The sequence below is a fragment of the Drosophila pseudoobscura genome, chromosome X (genome assembly GCF_009870125.1).
Source record: "Drosophila pseudoobscura strain MV-25-SWS-2005 chromosome X, UCI_Dpse_MV25, whole genome shotgun sequence".
NCBI classification, from domain to species: Eukaryota; Metazoa; Arthropoda; class Insecta; order Diptera; family Drosophilidae; genus Drosophila; species Drosophila pseudoobscura.
This window is the reverse complement of record NC_046683.1, coordinates 19177382-19204011: the sequence shown is the minus strand read 5'-3', so window position 1 is coordinate 19204011 and position 26630 is coordinate 19177382. Positions and strand designations below refer to the sequence as shown.

The following is a 26630-nucleotide window of genomic DNA, read 5'->3' as shown; positions in this document are numbered from 1 at the left end:
GCCATGGATCGCTTTCTCACCAAGGAAGAGCTCGCCGAGTTAGATGAGGCAGAACTTCAAGCTCGCTTAGAACAAATCGAGCGAATGAATGCCGATTTCGATGCCGCTCAAACGAGCCTTGAAAGGCTGGATTTCCTGCAGTTAGCCCATGATGCCCGGCTGGACTTTTCGAATGTTTATGTCAAGGTTAGGTCCAGGCTGTCGCGGGAGTTGATGGCTGCTCGCACGGTAAATGTTGCCAATTCAACAGCTCGGCATACTCTCGAGGGAAATTCGTCGTTGTTCGCCTATAGTAGTATAGGCCGTTCTCGAATGCCCGAGTTGCAGCTTCCGCGATTCGGTGGGAGCTACATGGATTGGCCAGAATTCCACTCAATGTTCTCGACAATGGTGCACAAAGACCATCGTATCCCAATCATCGAAAAATTCCAATATCTGCGTGGATGTCTAGATGGTGCTGCGCTGGATACGATTCGTTCCTTGGAACTTTCTGAGGAGAATTACGACAAGGCGTTGAATTTACTAATATTGCGATTCGATAATAAACTGTTGCATTTTCAGGCACACGTCAAGGCTATTTTCGGGCTGCAAGGGGTGGAGAAGGGCTCGGCTATCGGCTTGCGCGCGCTCAGCGATAAAATCAATTCGCACTTGCGTGCACTGCAGACCTTGGCGACCCCGCAGGAGATTTCCGATGGGTTGCTGATCTTCATCATAGGCACGAAACTGGACCACAAAACAAAAGAGAAATGGGAAGAGAACTTGCCGACGTCAGGATTGCCTCGGTGGTCAAGCATGGCCTCATTTTTGGAAGCGAGATGTCGGATGCTGGAGAATTTGGGATCAGCCATGGCAACAAGTCCTAGTCAACAGGTGGGAGAGGACAAACCTGTCACCCTTATCACCTCCAGTAACGACCATCCTAACCCCATATGTAACCATTGCAATTCCTCCGAGCATTACATATCTAGATGTCAGGCATTCCTGAATCTCTCTGCGTTTGAAAGATACAAAGAAGCAAAGAAGAGCCGCTTGTGTTTGAACTGCCTCAACAAAGGCCATGAATTGCAGAGGTGCAGGTCAGGACTTTGCAGGCATTGCCAGGCCAAACATCACACGCTACTCCACATTCAATCGGGAACTGGTGCTTCATCTTCCTCTTCACCGGCCGAGGAATCGATCCAGCAAGAGGCCGCGACTGTGCTTCTAGCAAGCGGGTGTTCTAGCCCTCCCCCCTCGATCCAGAAATCTCAGCCCAGCCAGAACGTGTTGCTACCTACTGCCCTCGTCCATGTAGCAGATCGTTATGGAGCACTTATCCCATGTCGTGCCATTTTGGATTCTGCGTCACAGGCAAACTTTGTAACATCTAGACTTGCTGATCAGTTGCAGTTGGATCATCGCTCGTCTTATGTTCACATCTCTGGAATCGGAGATTCCATTCTACCTTCGAGCAAGTCTGTACATATAGTTGTACAATCCCAGGACGCAAGCTATCGAGCTTCCTTCGCTGCAATTGTTACCAACTCAATTACGAAAATGCAGCCTAACTTCGGCCTAGACGCAAAGGATTGGCCCATGCCGAATAATCTAAAACTAGCTGATCCTAATTTCTCCAAGCCCCAGCGTATCGATCTGTTGATAGGTGGTGGTTTGTTCTTCGATTTAATGTGCGTCGGACAGATTCGACTATCAGACCAATTGCCAACATTGCAGGAGACAAAACTTGGTTGGATAGTGTCAGGAAGCATTGATAGCTCGGAGAATAAGCGTGCAGTTTTAGCCGCTTTTGAAAATTCCTCCTCCATCTCTAATGACGATTTTCGGCCCACAACGCTGGAGTACCAAAACTTAGAGCAGCAATGCAGGAAGCAGCTGCTCGAGTGCCAGGTGCAAGTGGAAAAACTGCGATCGGAGAATCAGGAACTGCAGCGCGAACTTTTCGATATATTAAAAACCTACATATCCACGCTAAATGAAATTCAACTTTCAACAATTTCTACATTGCCAAATTTCCTGCCATTCTATGCAATTACAGGGGTTCCCGATGATCAAGACGTAATCACGACAAGCCGCCTTCGTAAAGAAGCGCCGATTGCTGCGTTCGACGATCATCCCAGCGTAGCCGCCAGCTGCGCCCAAGCAAGCATCTTCAAGAGGGCCGTTGGAAAAATAGCGGTTCTGCCCCTTCAGGATGGATCTGTTGAAAGCCTTTGCCTTCCAACGGGGGGTGAATGTTCGGAGCAGAACCCAGCCGATTAGCTGCTTGCCAAATAGCACCTAATTCTTGGCCCTCAGCCGCTTATTTTGTTTGTTACTTATGTCTATGTCACTCATTTGCTTGTTAAAGCTTTGCGCTTGCTTGCCCTGCTAAACGCTCTCTGCCAGCTCGCTCTTCGCTATCTCCGCTTTGCGTCTGCCTACCGACGTCGGCCGAGCGAAGCTGCGCTTAGCGATCGGAGCGGCAATGTAAAGGGCAGGCAAGCCACACTTGCAATTTGGATGTCACGCATTAAAGAACATATCGCAATTTTATTTCTGCGCCGAGTTTTATTTAATTGAAATAATTAGTCGGCCGATTGGGGATAAAAAACATTATCTCCACAACTAATAAAGATTAATAGAAAAATATTTTTATAATCAAATTAATTAACAACATTGTTTTTAGATCAATTGAATGCAGTGATCCAAATTTTAGCGGATCAAACTGTTTTAATAAAGCAGCTGGTAAAGGAGAAGGGGGAATTGAATCCCATTCGGGGACAGTTCCCTATAAAACGTGAGGAAGAGCTTGTTGAACTGGAAGAAAAAATAAAATTAAATAGGGACATTTATGTAAGTATATCTAAACTCTAAATTTTATGACTTTTTTCTCTGTCTTATCTTTATATTTTAATGTTTCACTTACAGATAACACCAATGAAATCGATTCTCAAGCCAGCTGGCGTTTTGAGCGGCTTAAACTTTATTTTGAGTGATGTATTTTGTGTTGGCCGGACTCCGTTCTGGTATTTTTCAGGGTTGTAATAATAGTTTTGCTATCGATTGTTCCTGGTAAAATTTTTCTGAATTATGTGAATATTCGAATTGTTGTGCCATAAGTCCGATTTCATTGCACATTACGACCCATTGCGTGTCAGACACTCCACGCTCTATTTCGGTGACCCTTGATTTTGGACATCGCAATTTAAATGTAAATATTAATATAGACAGTATGAGCAGCGAGAATTTGCAGGTTAGCTCTAGCACCGGAACCAGCACACAATCTTCGCAATCTACCCCGAATGCTTCAGTCTCCAGCAACATATCCGATGGAGAGAACTCGGGCTCAAGGGCTGCTCCCCCCATGGTGACTGCTGGAGGAATTCTAAATCGCATCGTTTCGGGAATTAGGTCTGCGTACCTTGAGATACTAGTCCGGATACCAATGGTGGTGCCCCGTAATAATCGCTCCGATTCAACATCGAATCGTGCTCCAGAGGCGGCGATTGGCTTGCGCACTCCCAACTCCCTCTCAACAGACAGGATTAGGGCCCCATCTACCAGTCGGCGTCGCCGCCACGCCAGCACCAATACCGCTACCACAGGTCCCACTGCATCGGATGCCGAAGTCAGCGGTCCGTCGAGACCGAAGCGCCAGCGCACCGACTCAAACGAGTCCTTGGAAGAAACCTACAATTGCCCCATTTGTATCGAGAGCGTATCGAGCCGAGATCCAGTGGCCACCAAATGCGGACACGTTTTCTGCCGCCAATGCATTCGCACTGTCATACGCCGCTTTCACAAGTGTCCCGTGTGCAGGATGCGCTCGACCCTGAGGCAGCTTAAATCTATTACTATGTAGACCTGTCCTTCAAGTCATCCCAAGAGCCTCCCTCTTTCCAAGGGAAGAAGGCCCTTAGGACTAGAGTTGGTACTAGAGTATACTCTTAAAGGGCACGCAAGTGTGTATGGGTATGAATGCGTGGAATGATGGATAGACAAGAAGCGCGCGAGTTACCGATAACGGTACCGCGACACCCCCACCTAAACCCCCTCGGGCCATGGCAATGTTCCACTGAACGACTATGTCGTTCAACCCGGACATTGTAATGTCCAGCTCAACACTTTGACCACTTTGACTGTTGCAACATTCTACATACCGCGGCACAAACAACCGCCTACACATCTTAACATAAACAACATCGAAACTAGAACCCGACATCCGGCATAATGCCGACTCGGCGGTTTCACATACGCTAGCCCGTTGCAACATTTTATACTTATATATGCCTTATGTACTAAACTCTCTGTACTAAAGCCTCTGCGAAGGCTTCCTAGGAATAGAATTAATAAAGACAGAGCTCTTCAATTTTGAACTCGAAACCGAACAGTCATACTTTATTCAAACTCAAACACCAATCTTTGGAAAAGACAGAAATATAAACCCATACAAGAACAACCAGGACCATCTACAAGAAGAAGAAGGACGAACTGGTAACTCGCGCGAAAAACAAGTGATTCGTTTTTCCGCTGGTACGTTGCGTTTATGCCCCATTAACTACATTAAATTATATAAGATTGCTCGTTTTTGTTATATCTAAGTGGGTGCAGAGTAAAGCTCTACGTTTGGGTGGCTAGAATCTCTCCCCCTTATCGGCAAGTGAATGCGTTGAGTGTGTGTGTAAAGTCAGTGCGCAGTGAAGTGCATTATATTAAAATGAATATACTATTATAAATATTATTATTAACCTACATAGTTGGATTATTATAAAATACTATGTCGTTCGCTAATCAAAAAGATAACCGAAAAACCGGTAGAAAATTAATTATTTCTTCTTGTCTCAGTGGGTATAGAAATAGTTCGTCCGATTTCCCTGTTAGATTATTTAAATTTCCACAGAATTTATTAATGTTTAATAAATGGGTTGAGGTTTGTGGTTTGGATAGCAATTTGCTGAAAGAAAAAAACTGCACGAATTTGTGACCGACATTTTGATGTTAAGTATTTAGGAGTGTGTAAATTAAAGGCGAATGCAGTTCCAACATTAAACTTGTCTGAAAATACCTTATGAACTGCATTCAATGCAGATCTTTGTAATGATTACGAATTTTCAGAAACTAAACAAGACAATGAACCAATAGGAACATTTTTGCTGGCTAAGAGAATTAAACTGGCAGATGTGCATAATATAATGTCAAACGAACTAGAGCAACAGTGCGTTACAGAAGCGCCTGATAAAGTTTCATTAGAAAATAAAGAGTCGATTAATATCAAGTTCTGTGAAAATTGCTTAAAAAGAGAGCAAAACGAGAAATATTATAGAAACAAATATTATGAGTTAATGGCTGACCAAAAAAAGGAGAGAATGGCTTTAAAAAATTGAAAGATCGATTTTTGGCCTTAAAAAGGGTTGTATATCGCAGGAATAGGCGTTACCGCAGTCGCAAGCCGTAGGAGGCACTCCACCGCAACTCGCAAGAGTTCCAATACGCGAGGAAATATGAAGTGCGACACAAGGCGCGCATGCGCAACACAAGAAGCGCCTCAACGGGAGGCCAGAAAACTGGTGAGGATGGACTTTTCGGACCCGAAGGTTGGAAAAATTTGAGAAAAAAGTCGCCAAATGAGCTAAGCGCACATCTTTTATAGGCTGCAGAGTCGCAGTAGCCATTCTGCTGCGTCGCTGCGACTGCGCATTCGTCTTATTTACTAGCGTCAATAAAGACTTCGGCTCTGGCGTTCGGGTACTGATGCGTCATCATGAGCCAAACAACGAGTACACACACAATAAGTTTCGACAAAAATGTGTGTTTGTATGCTTCTTTCGTTTTCAGAGATCTGATGCTGATGCTATTTGAATATTTGAATGTATGGGTGCACACGCATTCTCACGTACTTTGCGTGTGTGTGTTCTAGTATTGTGGGCCGCTAGAACTGAAATCCTTCTATGGCAGCTAGTTAACATTATTTTTTCATTATTTTCTTTTATTATTTATTTATATTGGTGGTTATATTACAAAGTATTTGTCGATGATGCGGCGGTACAAACTATGCGTGCGGTTGGTTTTATCTAGAAATTTCTACTAACTTCCACTCCACAAAAGAAGTCGAGCCAAAAGAGAACTGCGTCGCGACGGTCTAATGCAAAACGGTACACATATGTATGTTTTTTTTTCCATATTTTATTAGGTAGTGAAAAATGGAATGCATACAGCATCCCATTTGCGCGTGTCTTCCAGCATCGCTCTCACCAGTGTTTCCTTTGTCAGCCTTTCTCCACAGCAGTCCTCCATACTCTCTCTCTCCGCTTCGAATCTCGCGCAGTTGAAGAGGATGTGCTCCGCGTCCTCTGGCGTTCCGTCTCAGGCAGGACACTCTCCGTCTATTTCGTGGCCAAACCTATGCAAGTATGCTTTAAAGCAACTGTGGCCGCTTAAGAGTTGCGTCAGGTAGAAGTTTACACTCCCGTGACTTCGCTTGCACCACTCTTCGACTCTTGGGATTAGGGTGTGCGTCCATCTCCCCTTCGTCGACTCCGTCCATCTGCGCTGCCACTCGGCCATTGTTTGCTGCCTCTCCCGTTGTCCGATAGCGTCCCTATTTGGCTCCGCCGGCGCTATATCTCTTCGCTGCGAGTATATTTTGGCCGCCTCCCTTGCTAAAAGGTCGATTGGTGCCGTTCCAGCAATGATCAGAGCCGCGTCGTCGGATACCGTGCGGAAAGCACTGCATACTCGCAGGGCTCCCAGCCGATATGTTGCCTGAATCTTCCTCATATAGGCTTTTGTGTTGGCCGCCTTAGCCCAGACCGCTGCACCGTATAGTACTGTCGCCTTTAGCACGTTGTGTAGTAGGAGCCGCCGTCCTTGCTTCCGGCCCCTCGTGTTGTATGCATTAGATTCCATTAGATTGTATGCATTTGGTAGAGTTAGGAGTGATGCGTAAGATTTTGTTAAGTTTTGTAAATAATAAGCTGGTCGTAAAAAGTTCGACAGAATCAAAGAAACGCATTTCAGATAAGCTAGTGTTCCTAAAAAAGTTCATTCCGCGAGAGTTTGCGCGTAAGCCTAGGTCTTTAGATGAATTGTGTAATTGGAAGGCCACGGAGTTTAGACAATTTTTGCTGTACACGGGAATTATTGCCTTCAAAAACGAAGTCAGTGATGACCTTTATTATAAATTCCTTTTATTACATTGCACATATAGAATGCTTTGCAGCTCTGAACTTCGTGAATACAATAAAGAAAATTGTCAACGAATTTTAGATCTCTTTGTGCACAATTTTCCAATTGTATTCGGTGAAAACAGCGTGTCTTACAATGTACACAGTTTATTCCACGTAAAGGAGACCGTAGCACAAATAGGAGATCCGATTTCCGGCTCCTCGTATACATTTGAGAACTATTCACAAACTTTAAAAAAATGTGTCCGAAAGCCTAGTAAAATTCTTGAACAAATATTTAGAAAAATTTATGATGACAGGATAGAAAAAAAAGTTCACAGAAATCCTAAGATAGTGGGTAGTAAGTGTTATTTTAATAATTTTTTTTGACAGTAAAGGAACCAGATAATTTTTTTTTTTATTAACGGAAATATTCCAATTATGGTGAAAGGGTTTACTGAAGAAGAGGGAGGGGCAATTATAGGGCAAAGGCTTTCAAATATTAGGAGTTTCTATGAGGAACCTATAACCTCAATCGGATAAGGAATTGTTTTAGTAGATAATGAATTCATAGAATTAGAGGAGAGATTTCAATTTCTAGATTTGCAAAGTACAGCCGTAGGTTTACCTTATGAGGGAATTATTTTAGTCATTCCATTGCTTCATCATTGTATTTAAAATTTAATATATATTCACTACCTAAAATTAGCACAGATTTTACTGGGGGTGTTTAGTCCGTATATATATATGTACATATATATCTGTGCAGATTTTAGACAAAAATATTGTAAATCACTTATTTTAGAAGGATTGCATCACCGCGAAAAATTTTACGCTATTCTATGCAAAGCAATGGTAAGTATATTTTAAAATATTACTTAATAAACAAAAAAGCTAATACGATTTTTCCAGAAAATGAGAAAGGTAAAACCTGCTCCGACGTTTTAGAGGAGCTCAAAAAAACGACGGGTAAATATAAACTTTGTTTCCAATGAATAGTGGAATGAATACATCTAAATAACTATTTATATACTTTTAGAAACTCTAAAATTGGGGAATGCAGTTATTTGTGGTAAGACTAATAAAGATTAATAGAAAAATATTTTTATAATCAAATTAATTAACAACATTGTTCTTAGATCAATGGAATGCAGTGATCCAAATTTTAGCGGATCAAACTGTTTTAATAAAGCAGCTGGTAAAGGAGAAGGGGGAATTGAATCCCATTCGGGGACAGTTCCCTATAAAACGTGAGGAAGAGCTTGTTGAACTGGAAGAAAAAATAAAATTAAATAGGGACATTTATGTAAGTATATCTAAACTCTAAATTTTATGACTTTTTTCTCTGTCTTATCTTTATATTTTAATGTTTCACTTACAGATAACACCAATGAAATCGATTCTCAAGCCAGCTGGCGTTTTGAGCGGCTTAAACTTTATTTTGAGTGATGTATTTTGTGTTGGCCGGACTCCGTTCTGGTATTTTTCAGGGTTGTAATAATAGTTTTGCTATCGATTGTTCCTGGTAAAATTTTTCTGAATTATGTGAATATTCGAATTGTTGTGCCATAAGTCCGATTTCATTGCACATTACGACCCATTGCGTGTCAGACACTCCACGCTCTATTTCGGTGACCCTTGATTTTGGACATCGCAATTTAAATGTAAATATTAATATAGACAGTATGAGCAGCGAGAATTTGCAGGTTAGCTCTAGCACCGGAACCAGCACACAATCTTCGCAATCTACCCCGAATGCTTCAGTCTCCAGCAACATATCCGATGGAGAGAACTCGGGCTCAAGGGCTGCTCCCCCCATGGTGACTGCTGGAGGAATTCTAAATCGCATCGTTTCGGGAATTAGGTCTGCGTACCTTGAGATACTAGTCCGGATACCAATGGTGGTGCCCCGTAATAATCGCTCCGATTCAACATCGAATCGTGCTCCAGAGGCGGCGATTGGCTTGCGCACTCCCAACTCCCTCTCAACAGACAGGATTAGGGCCCCATCTACCAGTCGGCGTCGCCGCCACGCCAGCACCAATACCGCTACCACAGGTCCCACTGCATCGGATGCCGAAGTCAGCGGTCCGTCGAGACCGAAGCGCCAGCGCACCGACTCAAACGAGTCCTTGGAAGAAACCTACAATTGCCCCATTTGTTTCGAGAGCGTATCGAGCCGAGATCCAGTGGCCACCAAATGCGGACACGTTTTCTGCCGCCAATGCATTCGCACTGTCATACGCCGCTTTCACAAGTGTCCCGTGTGCAGGATGCGCTCGACCCTGAGGCAGCTTAAATCTATTACTATGTAGACCTGTCCTTCAAGTCATCCCAAGAGCCTCCCTCTTTCCAAGGGAAGAAGGCCCTTAGGACTAGAGTTGGTACTAGAGTATACTCTTAAAGGGCACGCAAGTGTGTATGGGTATGAATGCGTGGAATGATGGATAGACAAGAAGCGCGCGAGTTACCGATAACGGTACCGCGACACCCCCACCTAAACCCCCTCGGGCCATGGCAATGTTCCACTGAACGACTATGTCGTTCAACCCGGACATTGTAATGTCCAGCTCAACACTTTGACCACTTTGACTGTTGCAACATTCTACATACCGCGGCACAAACAACCGCCTACACATCTTAACATAAACAACATCGAAACTAGAACCCGACATCCGGCATAATGCCGACTCGGCGGTTTCACATACGCTAGCCCGTTGCAACATTTTATACTTATATATGCCTTATGTACTAAACTCTCTGTACTAAAGCCTCTGCGAAGGCTTCCTAGGAATAGAATTAATAAAGACAGAGCTCTTCAATTTTGAACTCGAAACCGAACAGTCATACTTTATTCAAACTCAAACACCAATCTTTGGAAAAGACAGAAATATAAACCCATACAAGAACAACCAGGACCATCTACAAGAAGAAGAAGGACGAACTGGTAACTCGCGCGAAAAACAAGTGATTCGTTTTTCCGCTGGTACGTTGCGTTTATGCCCCATTAACTACATTAAATTATATAAGATTGCTCGTTTTTGTTATATCTAAGTGGGTGCAGAGTAAAGCTCTACGTTTGGGTGGCTAGAATCTCTCCCCCTTATCGGCAAGTGAATGCGTTGAGTGTGTGTGTAAAGTCAGTGCGCAGTGAAGTGCATTATATTAAAATGAATATACTATTATAAATATTATTATTAACCTACATAGTTGGATTATTATAAAATACTATGTCGTTCGCTAATCAAAAAGATAACCGAAAAACCGGTAGAAAATTAATTATTTCTTCTTGTCTCAGTGGGTATAGAAATAGTTCGTCCGATTTCCCTGTTAGATTATTTAAATTTCCACAGAATTTATTAATGTTTAATAAATGGGTTGAGGTTTGTGGTTTGGATAGCAATTTGCTGAAAGAAAAAAACTGCACGAATTTGTGACCGACATTTTGATGTTAAGTATTTAGGAGTGTGTAAATTAAAGGCGAATGCAGTTCCAACATTAAACTTGTCTGAAAATACCTTATGAACTGCATTCAATGCAGATCTTTGTAATGATTACGAATTTTCAGAAACTAAACAAGACAATGAACCAATAGGAACATTTTTGCTGGCTAAGAGAATTAAACTGGCAGATGTGCATAATATAATGTCAAACGAACTAGAGCAACAGTGCGTTACAGAAGCGCCTGATAAAGTTTCATTAGAAAATAAAGAGTCGATTAATATCAAGTTCTGTGAAAATTGCTTAAAAAGAGAGCAAAACGAGAAATATTATAGAAACAAATATTATGAGTTAATGGCTGACCAAAAAAAGGAGAGAATGGCTTTAAAAAATTGAAAGATCGATTTTTGGCCTTAAAAAGGGTTGTATATCGCAGGAACAGGCGTTACCGCAGTCGCAAACCGTAGGAGGCACTCCACCGCAACTCGCAAGAGTTCCAATACGCGAGGAAATATGAAGTGCGACACAAGGCGCGCATGCGCAACACAAGAAGCGCCTCAACGGGAGGCCAGAAAACTGGTGAGGATGGACTTTTCGGACCCGAAGGTTGGAAAAATTTGAGAAAAAAGTCGCCAAATGAGCTAAGCGCACGTCTTTTATAGGCTGCAGAGTCGCAGTAGCCATTCTGCTGCGTCGCTGCGTCGCTGCGACTGCGCATTCGTCTTATTTACTAGCGTCAATAAAGACTTCGGCTCTGGCGTTCGGGTACTGATGCGTCATCATGAGCCAAACAACGAGTACACACACAATAAGTTTCGACAAAAATGTGTGTTTGTATGCTTCTTTCGTTTTCAGAGATCTGATGCTGATGCTATTTGAATATTTGAATGTATGGGTGCACACGCATTCTCACGTACTTTGCGTGTGTGTGTTCTAGTATTGTGGGCCGCTAGAACTGAAATCCTTCTATGGCAGCTAGTTAACATTATTTTTTCATTATTTTCTTTTATTAGATAAACAAATTACGGAATTTAATGGGGACATCAATGTCGTGCAGTTTGAAAAATGTAATGGACGTGGTTATGACTTAGTGGACTGTATAATCTTTTGAATATTGAGCTTATTTATTTATATTGGTGGTTATATTACAAAGTATTTGTCGATGATGCGGCGGTACAAACTATGCGTGCGGTTGGTTTTATCTAGAAATTTCTACTAACTTCCACTCCACAAAAGAAGTCGAGCCAAAAGAGAACTGCGTCGCGACGGTCTAATGCAAAACGGTACACATATGTATGTTTTTTTTTCCATATTTTATTAGGTAGTGAAAAATGGAAGGGAAAAGCGTTTACATGATATATACAGCAGGATAGAATTAGTAGTATAGAAAGAAGTATTAGGTGTTTGAGTAGGTAGGTTTGGTTTGCCAGGTGCTCCTGCGGGACGACCGTCAAGTATTGCGTCGCAGGGCCCGGGCGGGCACTCTATGCCCCTCCTGTCTGCCGTCTTCTGGCGCGCTCGGCCTCGCGTAGCTTACGCATTACTACGCACGCACAGTTGCATACAGCATCCCATTTGCGCGTGTCTTCCAGCATCGCTCTCACCAGTGTTTCCTTTGTCAGCCTTTCTCCACAGCAGTCCTCCATACTCTCTCTCTCCGCTTCGAATCTCGCGCAGTTGAAGAGGATGTGCTCCGCGTCCTCTGGCGTTCCGTCTCAGGCAGGACACTCTCCGTCTATTTCGTGGCCAAACCTATGCAAGTATGCTTTAAAGCAACTGTGGCCGCTTAAGAGTTGCGTCAGGTAGAAGTTTACACTCCCGTGACTTCGCTTGCACCACTCTTCGACTCTTGGGATTAGGGTTCGTCCATCTCCCCTTCGTCGACTCCGTCCATCTGCGCTGCCACTCGGCCATTGTTTGCTGCCGCTCCCGTTGTCCGATAGCGTCCCTATTTGGCTCCGCCGGCGCTATATCTCTTCGCTGCGAGTATATTTTGGCCGCCTCCCTTGCTAAAAGGTCGATTGGTGCCGTTCCAACAATGATCAGAGCCGCGTCGTCGGATATCGTGCGGAAAGCACTGCATACTCGCAGGGCTCCCAGCCGATATGTTGCCTGAATCTTCCTCATATAGGCTTTTGTGTTGGCCGCCTTAGCCCAGACCGCTGCACCGTATAGTACTGTCGCCTTTAGCACGTTGTGTAGTAGGAGCCGCCGTCCTTGCTTCCGGCCCCTCGTGTTGAGCATTATTTTGTTTAGTGCCCTGCCCAGTGCCGCAGCTCTTATGCTCACCTGGCTGAGGTGCTCACGGAAGCATAGCCGTGTGTCAAGCATCACTCCCAGGTACCGTATGGCTCTCACGGACTCTATCCTGCAAGATCCCACGTTCACCAGCGCTGTTTCGGTTTTTTTTCGGCTGCTGATCAGGACTACTTCCGTTTTGTGGTCGGCCAGTTGTAGCCCAGCGGAGCCCAGCCACTCTCTGATTCTCCTTATTGAGGCGTCACATTTGACTTCCGCATCCTTGAGATTTTTTGCTACGGCCACTAGTGCCACGTCGTCGGCGAACCCTATCATTTTCGTGTCCTCGGGAACTTGCAGACGCAGGATGCCATCATACATAGCGTTCCAAAGTAGTGGCCCAATGACCGATCCTTGTGGGACGCCACCAGTTATCTCGTGCATCTTAGTACCTTCTTCAGTCTCGTACATTAGCACCCGGTCCCGGAAGTAGTCTCCACTATACAGTATTTTTTGGCACCGCCCTTCCAACGGTTGCCTTCGATTGCCTTTGCTGCAATGTCTGCCACCGTTGATAGCGCGTCTAGTGTGGAGTGGCGCCTGCGGAAACCAAATTGCATTGGAGACAGGTCGCCCCCTCGCTGCATGGCTCGCTCTAGCCTTGTGCACATGATCTTCTCGAGGATTTTCCCCGCGGTGTCCAATAGGCATATCGGCATATCGGTACACATATGTGGATGTATGCGTGTGCAGTTGCGGGCTTTAGCTATATGTGTGAGTACATTACAGCTATGTTTTGGACACAAGCAAGAACAACAAAGCTATGCGCGTAAAAATAGTTACTTAAGCGGTGCAATACAATCATGTGCATATGAATAGGGCAGTTGTAATATACACGAACATTAAATTACAACTAGGCGCGTAATTTCTCAACAATAATTAACATGATTATTTTTTTTACAGCGGGATTTAAGGAAAGATTTTCTTTGAAAGACGGCGATTTTGACCGGGTCGAAGGGGCAAAAGCCAATTAAACTTAATTCACTAATCTAATCTAATCTTTTTACTACACAAAATAAAAGAAGGGGGAGCGTTGTGAGTTGCTGCGGACACCGCAACTCTACAGTTATACCCGATACTAAGTCAGTATGGCTCTCCTCCGGCAGACGCCGCTAATATTTAACGACACGACAAAGGGTGCGTGCGAGAGAGACAGAAAATCAGTCTGAGCGTGACGTCGGGCGCTGCGTAGCCACTGCAAATTGATTTGTTCCTTTTGGCTATGAAAATGATCTGATCTGATCCAGATTCAGCAATCTGATAGATATGATCATTATCTATGATTCTGCGCTTTTAGTTTTCTCGAATCTTCAATATTGTGTATGCCACAGATTTTGTTTCTTTGTGGGGGCGGAAAGGCGTAGGGCCAAATTTTGAGATAAACGTTTTATAGTGAGATCAAACAGGAGTGTGGATACCAAATTTGGTTACTTTTGCCTTAATAGTCTCTGAGATTTGTGGATGCTCCAGATTTTCGTCCTTTGCGTGGGCGGAAGGGGTGTGGCGAAATTTTGACACAAAACGGTCAAGGTCCGACATCACAGGAGTGTGGATACCAAGTTTGGTTGCTCTGGCTCTTATAGGTTCTGAGATCCTTGAACTCATATTTTGCAATTGGCAAAACCGACCATGAAACCTGTGTGTTAGAGAGAGACAGAGCGAGAAAGAATGAAATTGTTTTCTTGATTCTGGCTATAATAATTATACGATCAGATTTTCAGATTTTGCACTCTAGAAGTCAGTCGTAGTCATCTTCTACGATTCTGCGTTTTTAGTTTTCTTGTATCGTCGAAATTGTGGATGCCACAGATTTTCGCTCTTTGTGTGGGCGGAAGTGGGCGGGGCAAAGTTTTGAAATATTCTTGTAGCAGTGACATATCACAGAAGTCCGGATATAAAACGTCGTTGCTCTAGCTCTTATAGTCTTTGAGCACTAGGCACTGATAGGGACAGACAGACAGGGCTCAATCGACTCGGCTATTGATGCTGATCAAGAATATATATACTTTATGGGGTCGGAAACGATTCCTTCTGGACGTTACACACAGCCATTTTCACCACAAATCTAATATACCCCAATACTCATTTTGAGTATCGGGTATAAAAAGTGGTTTGTGAAGCACAAACCGAAGCGTAGTTGCGTCTTAGATTGATTAAAATTTTAAATGAAGAAAATTTGAATGTTAGGCCTTTTTATACCCGATACTCAAAATGAGTATTGGGGTATATTAGATTTGTGGTAAAAGTGGATGTGTGTAACGTCCAGAAGGAATCGTTTCCGACCCCATAAAGTATATATATTCTTGATCAGCATCAATAGCCGAGTCGATTGAGCCATGTCTGTCTGTCCGTCTGTCCGTCCGTCCGTCTGTCCGTCTGTCCGTCTGTCCGTCCCCTTCAGCGCCTAATGCTCAAAGACTATAAGAGCTAGAGCAACGATGTTTTGGATCCAGACTTCTGTGATATGTCACTGCTCCAAAAATATTTCAAAACTTTGCCCCGCCCACTTCCGCCCCCACAAAGGGCAAAAATCTGTGGCATCCACAATTTCGACGATACGAGAAAACTAAAAACGCAGAATCGTAGAAGATGACTATATCTTCTAGAGTGCAAAATCTGAACCAGATCGTATAATTATTACAGCCAGAATCACGAAAACAATTTCACTCTTTCTCGCTCTGTCTCACTCTAACACACAGGTTTCATGGTCGGTTTTGCCAATTGTAAAATGTGAGTTCAAGGATCTCAGAACCTATAAAAGCCAGAGCAACCAAATTTGGTATCCACACTCCTGTGATATCGGACCTTGACCGTTTCCTGTTCAAATTTCGCCACACCCCCTTCCGCCCCCGCAAAGGACGAAAATCTGAGGCAACCACAAATCTCAGAGACTATTAAGGCTAGAGTAACCAAATTTGGTGCACACACTCCTTTAAGATGTCACTATAAAACGTATATCTCAGAATTTCGCCCCACCCCCATCCGCCCCCACAAAGGACGAAAATCTGTTGCATCCACAATATTGCAGATTTGAGAAAACTAAAAACGCAGAATCATAGATAATGACCATATCTATTAGATTGCTGAATCTGGATCAGATCAGATCATTTTTATAGCCAAAAGGAACAAATCAATTTGCAGTGGCTACGCAGCGCCCGACGTCACGCTCAGACTGATTTTCTGTCTCTCTCGCACGCACTCTTTGTCGTGTCGTTTAATATTAGCGGCGTCTGCCGGAGGAGAGCCATACTGACTTAGTATCGGGTATAACCGTAGAGTTGCGGTGTCCGCAGCAACTCACAACGTTCCCCCTCGTTTTTGATTTAATAGCAATGAAAAGCCTGAAATAATGCAAATAGGAGGCGGCTCTTATTTGCATATTGGTTTATCAAAGCAATTAAACAAATTATCGGTGATTCAGAATCTTCCCGATATATTAAGTATTGATGTTAATGTTGACGGGCTTCCATTATTTAAAAGTTCTCGTGCACAATTGTGGCCTATTTTAATTAGAGTAAACAATTTAAACAAATGTCCGGTCTTCCCCATAGGTATTTTTTCGGGTCACAATAAGCCATTTAATTCTGAAGGGTTTTTGTCAAAGTTCACAAATGAGTTGTCCGATTTAAAGGCAAATGGACTCACCATTCAAGATAAAACTGTTCACTTGAAAATTCGAGCTGTTGTTTGCGATGCTCCTGCAAGAGCATTTGTTACAGGCACACCTGGACACACGTCAAGCCACGGCTGTACCAAATGTATACAGGTAGCGCATAAAGTGGATTCTACATTAACTTACAGCACTAGTTGTGCAGAGTTAATAACAGATGAAGCTTTTTCAAGCCGAAAGTATCCAAAGCATCATAGTAGTGATTATTTAACGGTTCCTTCCGCTTTTGAAAAGCTTGGGGTCCTAATGATTACTCAAGTTCCCCTGATTGCATGCATCTTGTAGATTTGGGTGTAATGCGAAAATTTTTGGAAAGAATATTTTATAATAAAGTAAAAAGTAAAATTTCTAAACAAAATAAAGTTACGATTTCCGAAATATTAACATCAATGCGAAGTCATATACCCAGGGAGTTTGCACGGAAGCCCAGAACATTGTTAGAGCTTCCGAACTGGAAAAGCACTGAGTTTAGGCAATTCCTATTGCATACTGGGATTGTAGCTCTTAAAGATACAATCCATGAAGAGCTGTACTATGTCTTTCTATTGCTGCACTGTGCATATATATAGACTACTCTGCTCGCAAAAACAGCGCGAAAGTAATATAGAAAATGCTCAAAAAATGTTAAATCTGTTTGTTGAGAACTTTCCTATTATTTTCGGTGAAAACAGTGTGTCCTACAATGTTCACGGCTTACTTCACGTAAGAGAGACTGTAAAGCAAGTCGGAAACCCGATTTCAGGATCCTCTTACGCTTTTGAAAATTATTTGCAAACTCTTAAACATTTTGTCCGAAAGCCAACACATATCTTAGAACAAATATTCAGAAAAACAATCGAAGATAGGTACGTTGCTCCCGATAAAGAACCAGTATTGCTAGTAGGCAAGGTTTTAAAGATTCAGAACAGTACCCTAAAAGATAGTAAGCCAGATCATTTTTGCTTTGTAAGAGGAGATGTTCCTATTCAAATCGAGTCATTTGAAGAGGAATTAGGAAAGATTTTTATTATAGGCAGAATAATTAAAAACATTAGAAGTTTTTATAGTGAACCATTAAGTACGACTCAGTTAGGTATATACTTAGTCAATTTAGAAGCACCAACGGAGCTGGAAAAGTTTTCGGTACGACACAATAGGTCCAGAATTCAGTTACGACTCAAAAGTTTCAGTTGGGGAACACAAAAATAAGGATCTAATAGTTTCAGTTATAGATATAGAAAATAGAGATAGCACTATAATTCAGTTGAAGTATAAGTTCGAAAGAGAACCAGTGAAAAATGTTGTACTAGAAGATGGTATTGTTTATAGAAAAGATGCTGATTTCGAATTGCTTTATGTTCCGTCAGAAATGGGAAATAATTTAATCAGAACTGTTCACGGAAAAAAGTTTACATACAGTCTCTATGCTTTTGTATTATAGTCTCAAAGTCATCTTAATATTAATACTTTTATACTTTTAATATTTGGTTGGTCCACCATTGGCATCTATTACAGCCTGTAGTCGTCGGGGCATCGATGCCAGTAAATTTTCGGTTGTTGTGGGCGGAACTTCGGCCCAAGCTCGAATGAGGGAGGTTTTGAGGCTTTCCCGACTGCTGATGTTATACTTCCGTACCAATCTTTCTAAAATGTCCCAAAGATGTTCGATTGGGTTAAGGTCTGGCGATTGGGGTGGTGAATGAAGCTGTCTTGGGGACAGCAACCAATCTCGCACAACATATGCGGTGTGCTTTGGATTGTTGTCCTGTTGGAAGATCCAACTGCTTCCCAGGCTCAATGTATCCACCGATGTTTCCAAATTTTCTTCCAATATCTTCTTATACTGGAAGCGATCCATATTCCCTTCCACAAACACCAAATGACCTACTCCAGGCGACGCCATACCGCCCCAAACCATTACACTACCACCTCCATGCTTGACGGTGGGTATCATGTTTATAGGGTCAAGAACGGTGTTTGCCTTTCTCCAAACTCTGGAACGGCCATCACTTCCGAAAATGTTGTATTTACTTTCATCTGTAAATAAAACGCTTTTCAAAAAGTTTGAATCCTTATTTAAGTGCGCTTTGGCGAATTCCAGGCGCAAAATCCGATTCTTTTCTGAAATAAATGGTTTCTTTCGTGGAACTCGGCTCTTGAAACCATCCTTGTGCAAAAAATTGGCAATTGTTTTTGGGTGCACAATGACTCCTGAACACTTTTCGATGTGTTCCGCCAATTTTGGAGGATGCTTCTCTCGTCGCGACTCGATAGCTTTTTTGGCCTTCCAGATCTAATCTTATTTTCCGTGGAATTGTTGTTGTTGTTGCGAATGATGGTCTGGACGGTGGATCGACTTAATTCAACTATATCCGCGATTTCGCCATATGATTTATTATCATTACGAAGGCTAATAATTAAATTGCGAACAGAAGACTGTATTTCCTTCCTTTTTTCCATTTTTTCCCAAAAAAAGAGTAGCAATAATACTTTTTTCCAGCCAGTAAACACACTTGATACGCAATGAAGCTAGGCGTCAAAATAGTATGTAGACTTTTTTCCGTAAACATTTTATGTTTTTTCGTTGTAACTTTAGTATACATAATATTTGTTTAAGTTTTTTTCTGAAATAATAATAACTTTAAGTGTCCTAAATAATGGCATACCAACTTTTTTAATTTTCATTGCAAAAACCCGAAATATTGAAAAATCGGTGCTGTATGTTGACTTTTTTCCTTGACTGTACTGTATGGTTAGTGGAATTACAGTCAGCACAACATTTATTCGGACACTCGTCTATGTCAACTTTCTTTATAAATAACTTGAAAAGTATTTAAGTTTGACAAAAAATTTTTCATGGAGAGTGTCGAAAAATTGGGTCTTAAAGCGATGAATTTCTTGTTTCAATAAGACAATGACCCCAAAAATACCACGTTTTTGGTCCAAGAATGGCTGTTGTATCAGTGCAAGCAGTTAAAAACGCCGCCGCAGTCACCAGATCTGAACGCCATAGAGCATGTTTGGGATTTGCTAGAAATAAAAATTAGGAAACATAAAATTTCCTCCAAGAAAATCATTAAAACGGCTCTGATGACGGAATTGGAGAAAATTGATCCAAATGAAACCAATAATTTGGTAAAAAGTATGCCCCGACGTCTAAAAGCTGTTATTGAAGCTAAGGGCGGCCCCGCCAAATATTGAAATCAGAAAAAATGGGGGACAATAAGTTTTTTTCGTACAAAATAAAAAGTGTCCGAATAATTGTTGTGCGTAAAAAGGTGGCTTTTTTGATACTTTTAATTTTTTTTTGATACGCCAAAGAAGTTTTTTTTTTTTTAGATTTAAAATTAGTAGTAGTAATAACCATGTTCATAATCAAATAAAAATTTTTTGTCAAACTTAAATACTTTTCAAGTTATTTATAAAGAAAGTTGACATAGACGAGTGTCCGAATAAATGTTGTGCTGACTGTATATTCTTTAGCGTCACGACAAGCTTTTCAACGTCAAAGTACAGTCCACTGCCAATTGCCGTTGTTTCTCGCATTCATATCGGCAGCCGCTTTAGAAACGTTTCAAGCGGGAAGAAGACCGCAAAGAGGAACGCTAGCAATAAACGCAAGCAGAACGAAAAGTAGACGAAGCGAGCACCGTTTCTGCTGCTTGTGCAAAAAAGAAAAAATTAGCCGTGGTTCCAAATGATTTTTTTTTAAACGACAGAAATTTTGTTTTTTGTGATATATGTATGTATGTACATATGTATGTATGTATGTATGTAATTGTTTAATGCGCGTCTTAAGCAGCGTATATTGCGATTGATTTATTAATGTCGACGTTTGTTGGATGACAGATTGAGAGAGCGATAGAGAAGGCGAAAGCACCCATAATTTTTGTTTGCTAAAAATAAAAACTTAGTCAATTTGTTTGTTAAACCTCCCCACGTGTTTTTGTTGGGTCGTTATCTCGCTCCAAGTAGAATTTTCATTCCCCAGCGTTCGTTCTGTTCGTTGTCTGGCATGTGGACCTACGCCGTACCGGAGGAGCAGTCCCATATAATTACATACATACATATATTGCCACCATCATGTTTGACAGTTTTTTCGGTAAAACTTGGAACAAATCCCTTTCCTTTAGGGCATCGTACATTGCTCTCACAATCATTCCCGACCTAAACTTATTTTTGTTTCGTCGCTCCATAAAATGTCGTAAAGATTTGCAAGCCCAAAGTAATATTAAAAATTCAATATTACATACATATATTTTTTAAATAATATTGATGAGAAAATAGCCGCATAACTTTAGTTCAATATTCATTTAAATTATAACTTGCCCTATTCATGTGCTCATTATTGTATTTTCCCACTTGAGCACCTATTTTTACGCGCAGAATTGTGTTGCTATTGCTTGTGCTCAAAACATAACTGTAACGTTCTCACACAACCCCAACCCTCAGCTGCACACGCATACATCGATGTGGACTGTTTGCCATTGGACCGTCGCATCGCATGATCTTTCAATTCCTCTTTGCTCGACTTCTTTTCGTGCAGTTGATTTTAGTACAAAATTCTAGCCGCAACCAACCGCACGCATATCGCTTTAGCGCCGCTCTTTGTAATACGACAAAATAATCAGTAGATAGATTAAATAAAACCTATGTTAAAATAATACAGTCCACTTATTTATAACCAAATATTTTTTTAATACTTGTAGTACACAGATTATTATATAATAAATTTATTATTTAATTTAACGTTTTATTTGCTTTTGCCCCTTTGACATTCTGTCCTGGGCCTATTGGAAAATTTTTTGAGTAAATCGGTCAAAATCGCCGTCTTCCAAAGCAAATCTTTCTTAAATTACAATCAATCTTAAAGAAAATTCAATGTTTATTATATTATAATACACATTTGATGATCTAGTTCTTCTATTTTTTCCAAGATAACTGCAATTAGAAATAATTGTTGTAATATTTATTTGGCCAATATAAAGAAATTTTCTTACATGACTGGAATGTACTCATTATTTTGGCAATATTGGCTGAATCCATGTTAAATAGGTTTGTGTAATTTTTCATCGTTTCTGGAATTAGTGAATTAATGGGAAATACATGAGCACATCATATGCAACGTGTTATTTTAAATGTAATACAACTTTAAATATTTTGAATGCTATCTCTAATAAAGTAGAAACTATTTGATTCTATTTGTTTATGGAACTTTGCTCCAATTTTTTGTGTCACATTAGTTTTATATTTCTGTGTTCTAATACAACAAGCTCGGGAGTTATGATGTTGAAATGCTCCAACTCCATCATCGATTCTATCGGGAACTTCATACAATTTTGTGATACCTCTGACTCTTTCTTATTTGTAGCTTGAGAAGCTTGTTTCTTGATTTATGAGGGTTGCTATTTATATTTCGGGAATAGGAAATAAGAACAACAATTTTTGAATGAAAATGGTTTTATTGTTTTTCAAAATATTCCCCCTGATGATCAATACACTTTTACATTCGCTTGAACCATTGAATCATAGCAGTTTTTCCACTCCTCTTGAGACACCTCCAAAACATGGTTTTTAAACTCTTCAACTGCTTCTTCGGCGCTCGTAAAACGTTGACCACGCTGTTTTTTTTTTATGTTAGGGGATAAAAAGAAGTCACTGGGTGCCAAGTCAGGACTGTAGGGAGGATGAGTCATTAATTCGACGTTTTGACTGCTTAAAAATTCACCTGTTTGTCGAGATGTGTGCGAGCTACTGGGCATTGAATTTGCCAAGTTTTGTAGAGTTGATAACTCTATCCTGTCCCATTCTGTAACTATCGCTTGTTTCAGTTGCTTCAATGTATCGTACTGCCGTGTACAGGCATAGACTTTCGCTGCAAGTATTCCCCACAGATCCTCAATTGGATTTAAGTCCGGACTCATTGCCGGCCACTTCATCAATGGTATCTTGTTGGTCTCAAATTAGGCTATTGTAGCACGGGCAACGTGAATTGGCGCATTGTCCTGTTGAAAGGTCCATTGGTACCCATGGAAATGCTCAGCAAATGGAATTAGCTCACTATCTACCAATTCTATATAAGCTTGAGCATTCATTCGGCCGGATAAAAAACAAATTGGGGACTTTCCTTTAGCACTAAATGCAGCCCAAACCATAAACGATCCACCGCCATGGTTCCGCTTGTAGCAAGTTGCCCGTGGATGACATGGATCTCTCCAATACTTATGATGGCCGTCTGGACCATCTAAATTAAATTTTTTTTCGTCACTAAAAATGATATTTTCGAATTCGAGGTCCCAGAACTTGTGTTTTTCATAAAAGGCCATGCGCGCATCTTTATGCCGTTTACTTAAGCGAGGTTCAACTTTGTTTTGATATGTGAGGTTCAAATTTTCGTGTAGAATTTGGCGCACACGTTGCCTGGTGATTTTTTAAATCCAGTTCTGCCTTAATTTTGTTGCAGCTCATCATGTCTTCAGTTGCCAGCTGCCGCATGTGCCGTTTTGTGCGTTCGGTAATGGTTGGTACCGGGCCAAGCCGACGATCTATGCTGTAACCGTCTGGATCTTTTAAAAAGGTCGAAATTGTATTACGATTTCGATTCATTAGAGAAGCGATGCGACCAGTTTTCATGCCGGCTAACTTCATTCCCTTGATCCTTCCCTGTTCTTCCTCAGACAATTCTGAGCCACGAGGCATTTTCAACTAAAAATTCAATTTTCTTTATTATTCTAAGGTATACATGGATTTTAACTTTCAAATCGATAATTTACATTTACATGCAGCCTTTAACCGTTGCTCGGCCAAAACTGTATTCGGATTTTTTTTTAGATATTGTGCATTATGCACAAATAATTAAAAATGCATGTACTCTCGCGATATTGGCTGTTGATTTGGCACAGTTTCTGTGAAAACAATGTTAATTGGGTCAATACTTATTTCATACATCTAACAAACAAATTATATAATTACGCTCTGCATCCAAGATAAAGCGCCCAATTTTTTACTTGCGCTTACAGATCGTTTCCCATTAACGAGTTTTCAAGAATTGCGCGTGATGCGACTTTACGGTTCTATAACTACTGGTAGAACGACAAAAAGACAAAAGAAAGCGAATCGGAAAAGGAGAGGAGAAGAGAAGAGAAGGGTGGCGAAAAAGAGAGGTGAGCCAGAGAGGGGAAAAAGAGAGAGAAGGAGGGACATCAGTCGCTATACCACGGATGTACCAGGCAACTAGTTCCGCACCGGTGCCGCACTAGCTACCATTCTCACCTCCCTGGTTCCAGATCGATTACCCGCAATATATTTCAGCGGAGAATTTAACGCATGCATTTTCTAGGGCGGAACCACTCCTGGTTACCCTTCGATTTCCCGTAGCTAGTTGCTCAGGAGGTAGTTCCTAACTAATTACCAGTAGAAAGCCAGCAACTAGTTCCGCACTCGACTACCCTTCGATTACCTTTAGCTAGCTCTGACCTAGTTACCAGTAACTAGTTCCGAACTGACTACTGGTAGTAGTCAATCTGGCAATCTGGAATAATACAAAAATAAAAACACAATGTCTTTCAATATAACGAATAATTTTTAATTATATGCTGCTTAGCCTACTCCTGGTTTTTTGCAAGACTCTTCTTTTTAAAAAACCTTTTCTTCATCCTTTGCATTGCCTTCCGTACAGTGTTTTCGGGGGGCTCATCGCCAGGCGGAATACATTCTGTAATTATTATTTGTTTTAATTTATATGAAAAATGTTTAAATCTCTAGAAGTGTAAATGGTATTTTACCTAGCAAAGCTGCAAAAAATTCTTTGTGGGTCCTAAGGGCCTTCTTCCCTTGGAAAGATGGAGGCTCTTGGGATGACTTGAAGGACAGGTCTACATAGTAATAGATTTAAGCTGCCTCAGGGTCGAGCGCATCCTGCACACGGGACACTTGTGAAAGCGGCGTATGACAGTGCGAATGCATTGGCGGCAGAAAACGTGTCCGCATTTGGTGGCCACTGGATCTCGGCTCGATACGCTCTCGAAACAAATGGGGCAATTGTAGGTTTCTTCCAAGGACTCGTTTGAGTCGGTGCGCTGGCGCTTCGGTCTCGACGGACCGCTGACTTCGGCATCCGATGCAGTGGGACCTGTGGTAGCGGTATTGGTGCTGGCGTGGCGGCGACGCCGACTGGTAGATGGGGCCCTAATCCTGTCTGTTGAGAGGGAGTTGGGAGTGCGCAAGCCAATCGCCGCCTCTGGAGCACGATTCGATGTTGAATCGGAGCGATTATTACGGGGCACCACCATTGGTATCCGGACTAGTATCTCAAGGTACGCAGACCTAATTCCCGAAACGATGCGATTTAGAATTCCTCCAGCAGTCACCATGGGGGGAGCAGCCCTTGAGCCCGAGTTCTCTCCATCGGATATGTTGCTGGAGACTGAAGCATTCGGGGTAGATTGCGAAGATTGTGTGCTGGTTCCGGTGCTAGAGCTAACCTGCAAATTCTCGCTGCTCATACTGTCTATATTAATATTTACATTTAAATTGCGATGTCCAAAATCAAGGGTCACCGAAATAGAGCGTGGAGTGTCTGACACGCAATGGGTCGTAATGTGCAATGAAATCGGACTTATGGCACAACAATTCGAATATTCACATAATTCAGAAAAATTTTACCAGGAACAATCGATAGCAAAACTATTATTACAACCCTGAAAAATACCAGAACGGAGTCCGGCCAACACAAAATACCTCACTCAAAATAAAGTTTAAGCCGCTCAAAACGCCAGCTGGCTTGAGAATCGATTTCATTGGTGTTATCTGTAAGTGAAACATTAAAATATAAAGATAAGACAGAGAAAAAAGTCATAAAATTTAGAGTTTAGATATACTTACATAAATGTCCCTATTTAATTTTATTTTTTCTTCCAGTTCAACAAGCTCTTCCTCACGTTTTATAGGGAACTGTCCCCGAATGGGATTCGATTCCCCCTTCTCCTTTACCAGCTGCTTTATTAAAACAGTTTGATCCGCTAAAATTTGGATCACTGCATTCAATTGATCTAAAAACAATGTTGTTAATTAATTTGATTATAAAAATATTTTTCTATTAATCTTTATTAGTCTTACCACGAATAACTGCATTCTCCTGTTGCAGAGTTTTTAAAAGTATATAAATAGTTTTTATTTATTTTGTTTATTTATTAATTTCTTTTCTCACTTTTTTAACAAATGTTCCCGCAAACGACTCTTTCAGCGATTAGATGTTGTACAGAAGTGAACAAAATCAACGCATAAAGCAAACGAGCAGAACAAATGCATTTTGCTTGTGTAAATTCTTGTCTCTTTCATTCCACGAGCGCAAGAACAGTAAAATATCACGATTAACTTACCATTTCGGTGCTTATTGCATGTCGTGGCTCGGTAATAACTAGCTGAGTGGGTACTGTAACTCCACAGAATTGCGGTTATTTGCCGACTTCGAAAACAAAACGAAGGCGGCTTCGTTTTTCGGTTCTTTTTCGACTGCTCCGCGTTCGCTTCCCGCGTAACTAGTTGCGTAGCTAGTTGCTAGCTAGTTATACATCAATTTTACAAAATGAAATTAAAAATCCTACTGCCGCTAAATTTTGAGCTTCTTTTCGTATGATTTTGCATTTTGATTCCCTATCATCCTATCTGTTAACCATTTAAAATTTGTTCTAATCAAAATCAATACAAACTGATTGAGCAGATGATTTCGGTGTACAAAGCACGGATCGGCAAATTTAAACCAGTCTGCATATTTATGCAGATTCTTCTATGCCGATTAAATATATCAAAATAAGTTTTAACTAATGTAAAAAAATCTTCAGAAGGAGCTTTAAGTTTCAAACTAGTGCTGACATAGCCAAAATTTTTATTGAGTATTAAATACTCGGAAGAACATCGGACCTCATCGGACGATTTTAAAAGTTCAGAGCATTTTTACTTTTTCAGCATCTTATGCAATAAATACCCTGCATAATATCTTAATGCATTCTCATTAAATGCGGCTTGGATACTTAAATCTGTTGCTTCTATAGAAAGTTCTAACTCTGCATCTTCGTTAGTGGAAATCAAGATATCGT

General features: G+C 41.4%; 3 protein-coding genes and 1 long non-coding RNA gene across 4 annotated transcripts; 3 read left to right on the top strand and 1 right to left on the bottom strand.

Moving 5' to 3' along the window:
* Nucleotides 1-3214: 3214 nt before the first annotated feature.
* On the top strand, nucleotides 3215-3844 carry LOC117185072 (uncharacterized). The gene has a single exon (XM_033384787.1). The coding sequence runs from the start codon at nucleotides 3215-3217 to the stop codon at nucleotides 3842-3844; it is 630 nt and encodes a 209-aa protein (XP_033240678.1).
* Nucleotides 3845-7956: 4112 nt separating this feature from the next.
* Nucleotides 7957-8208, top strand: LOC117185075 (uncharacterized). The gene is made up of 3 exons (XR_004470582.1): nucleotides 7957-8000; nucleotides 8058-8114; nucleotides 8185-8208. It is a non-coding gene; the product is annotated as an uncharacterized lncRNA (long non-coding RNA).
* A 622-nt stretch (nucleotides 8209-8830) lies between these two features.
* On the top strand, nucleotides 8831-9460 carry LOC6904030 (E3 ubiquitin-protein ligase COP1-like). Its single transcript, XM_033384786.1, has one exon. It carries the CDS (start codon nucleotides 8831-8833, stop codon nucleotides 9458-9460), a length of 630 nt encoding a protein of 209 aa, XP_033240677.1.
* A 14925-nt stretch (nucleotides 9461-24385) lies between these two features.
* Nucleotides 24386-25805, bottom strand: LOC26531981 (E3 ubiquitin-protein ligase COP1-like). Its single transcript, XM_033384471.1, has 3 exons — nucleotides 25651-25805; nucleotides 25417-25583; nucleotides 24386-25341 (listed from the first exon to the last, which is right to left on the bottom strand). The coding sequence occupies exon 3, from the start codon at nucleotides 25035-25037 to the stop codon at nucleotides 24408-24410; it is 630 nt and encodes a 209-aa protein (XP_033240362.1). The 5' UTR covers nucleotides 25038-25341; nucleotides 25417-25583; nucleotides 25651-25805; the 3' UTR covers nucleotides 24386-24407.
* Between the last annotated feature and the right edge of the window lie 825 nt (nucleotides 25806-26630).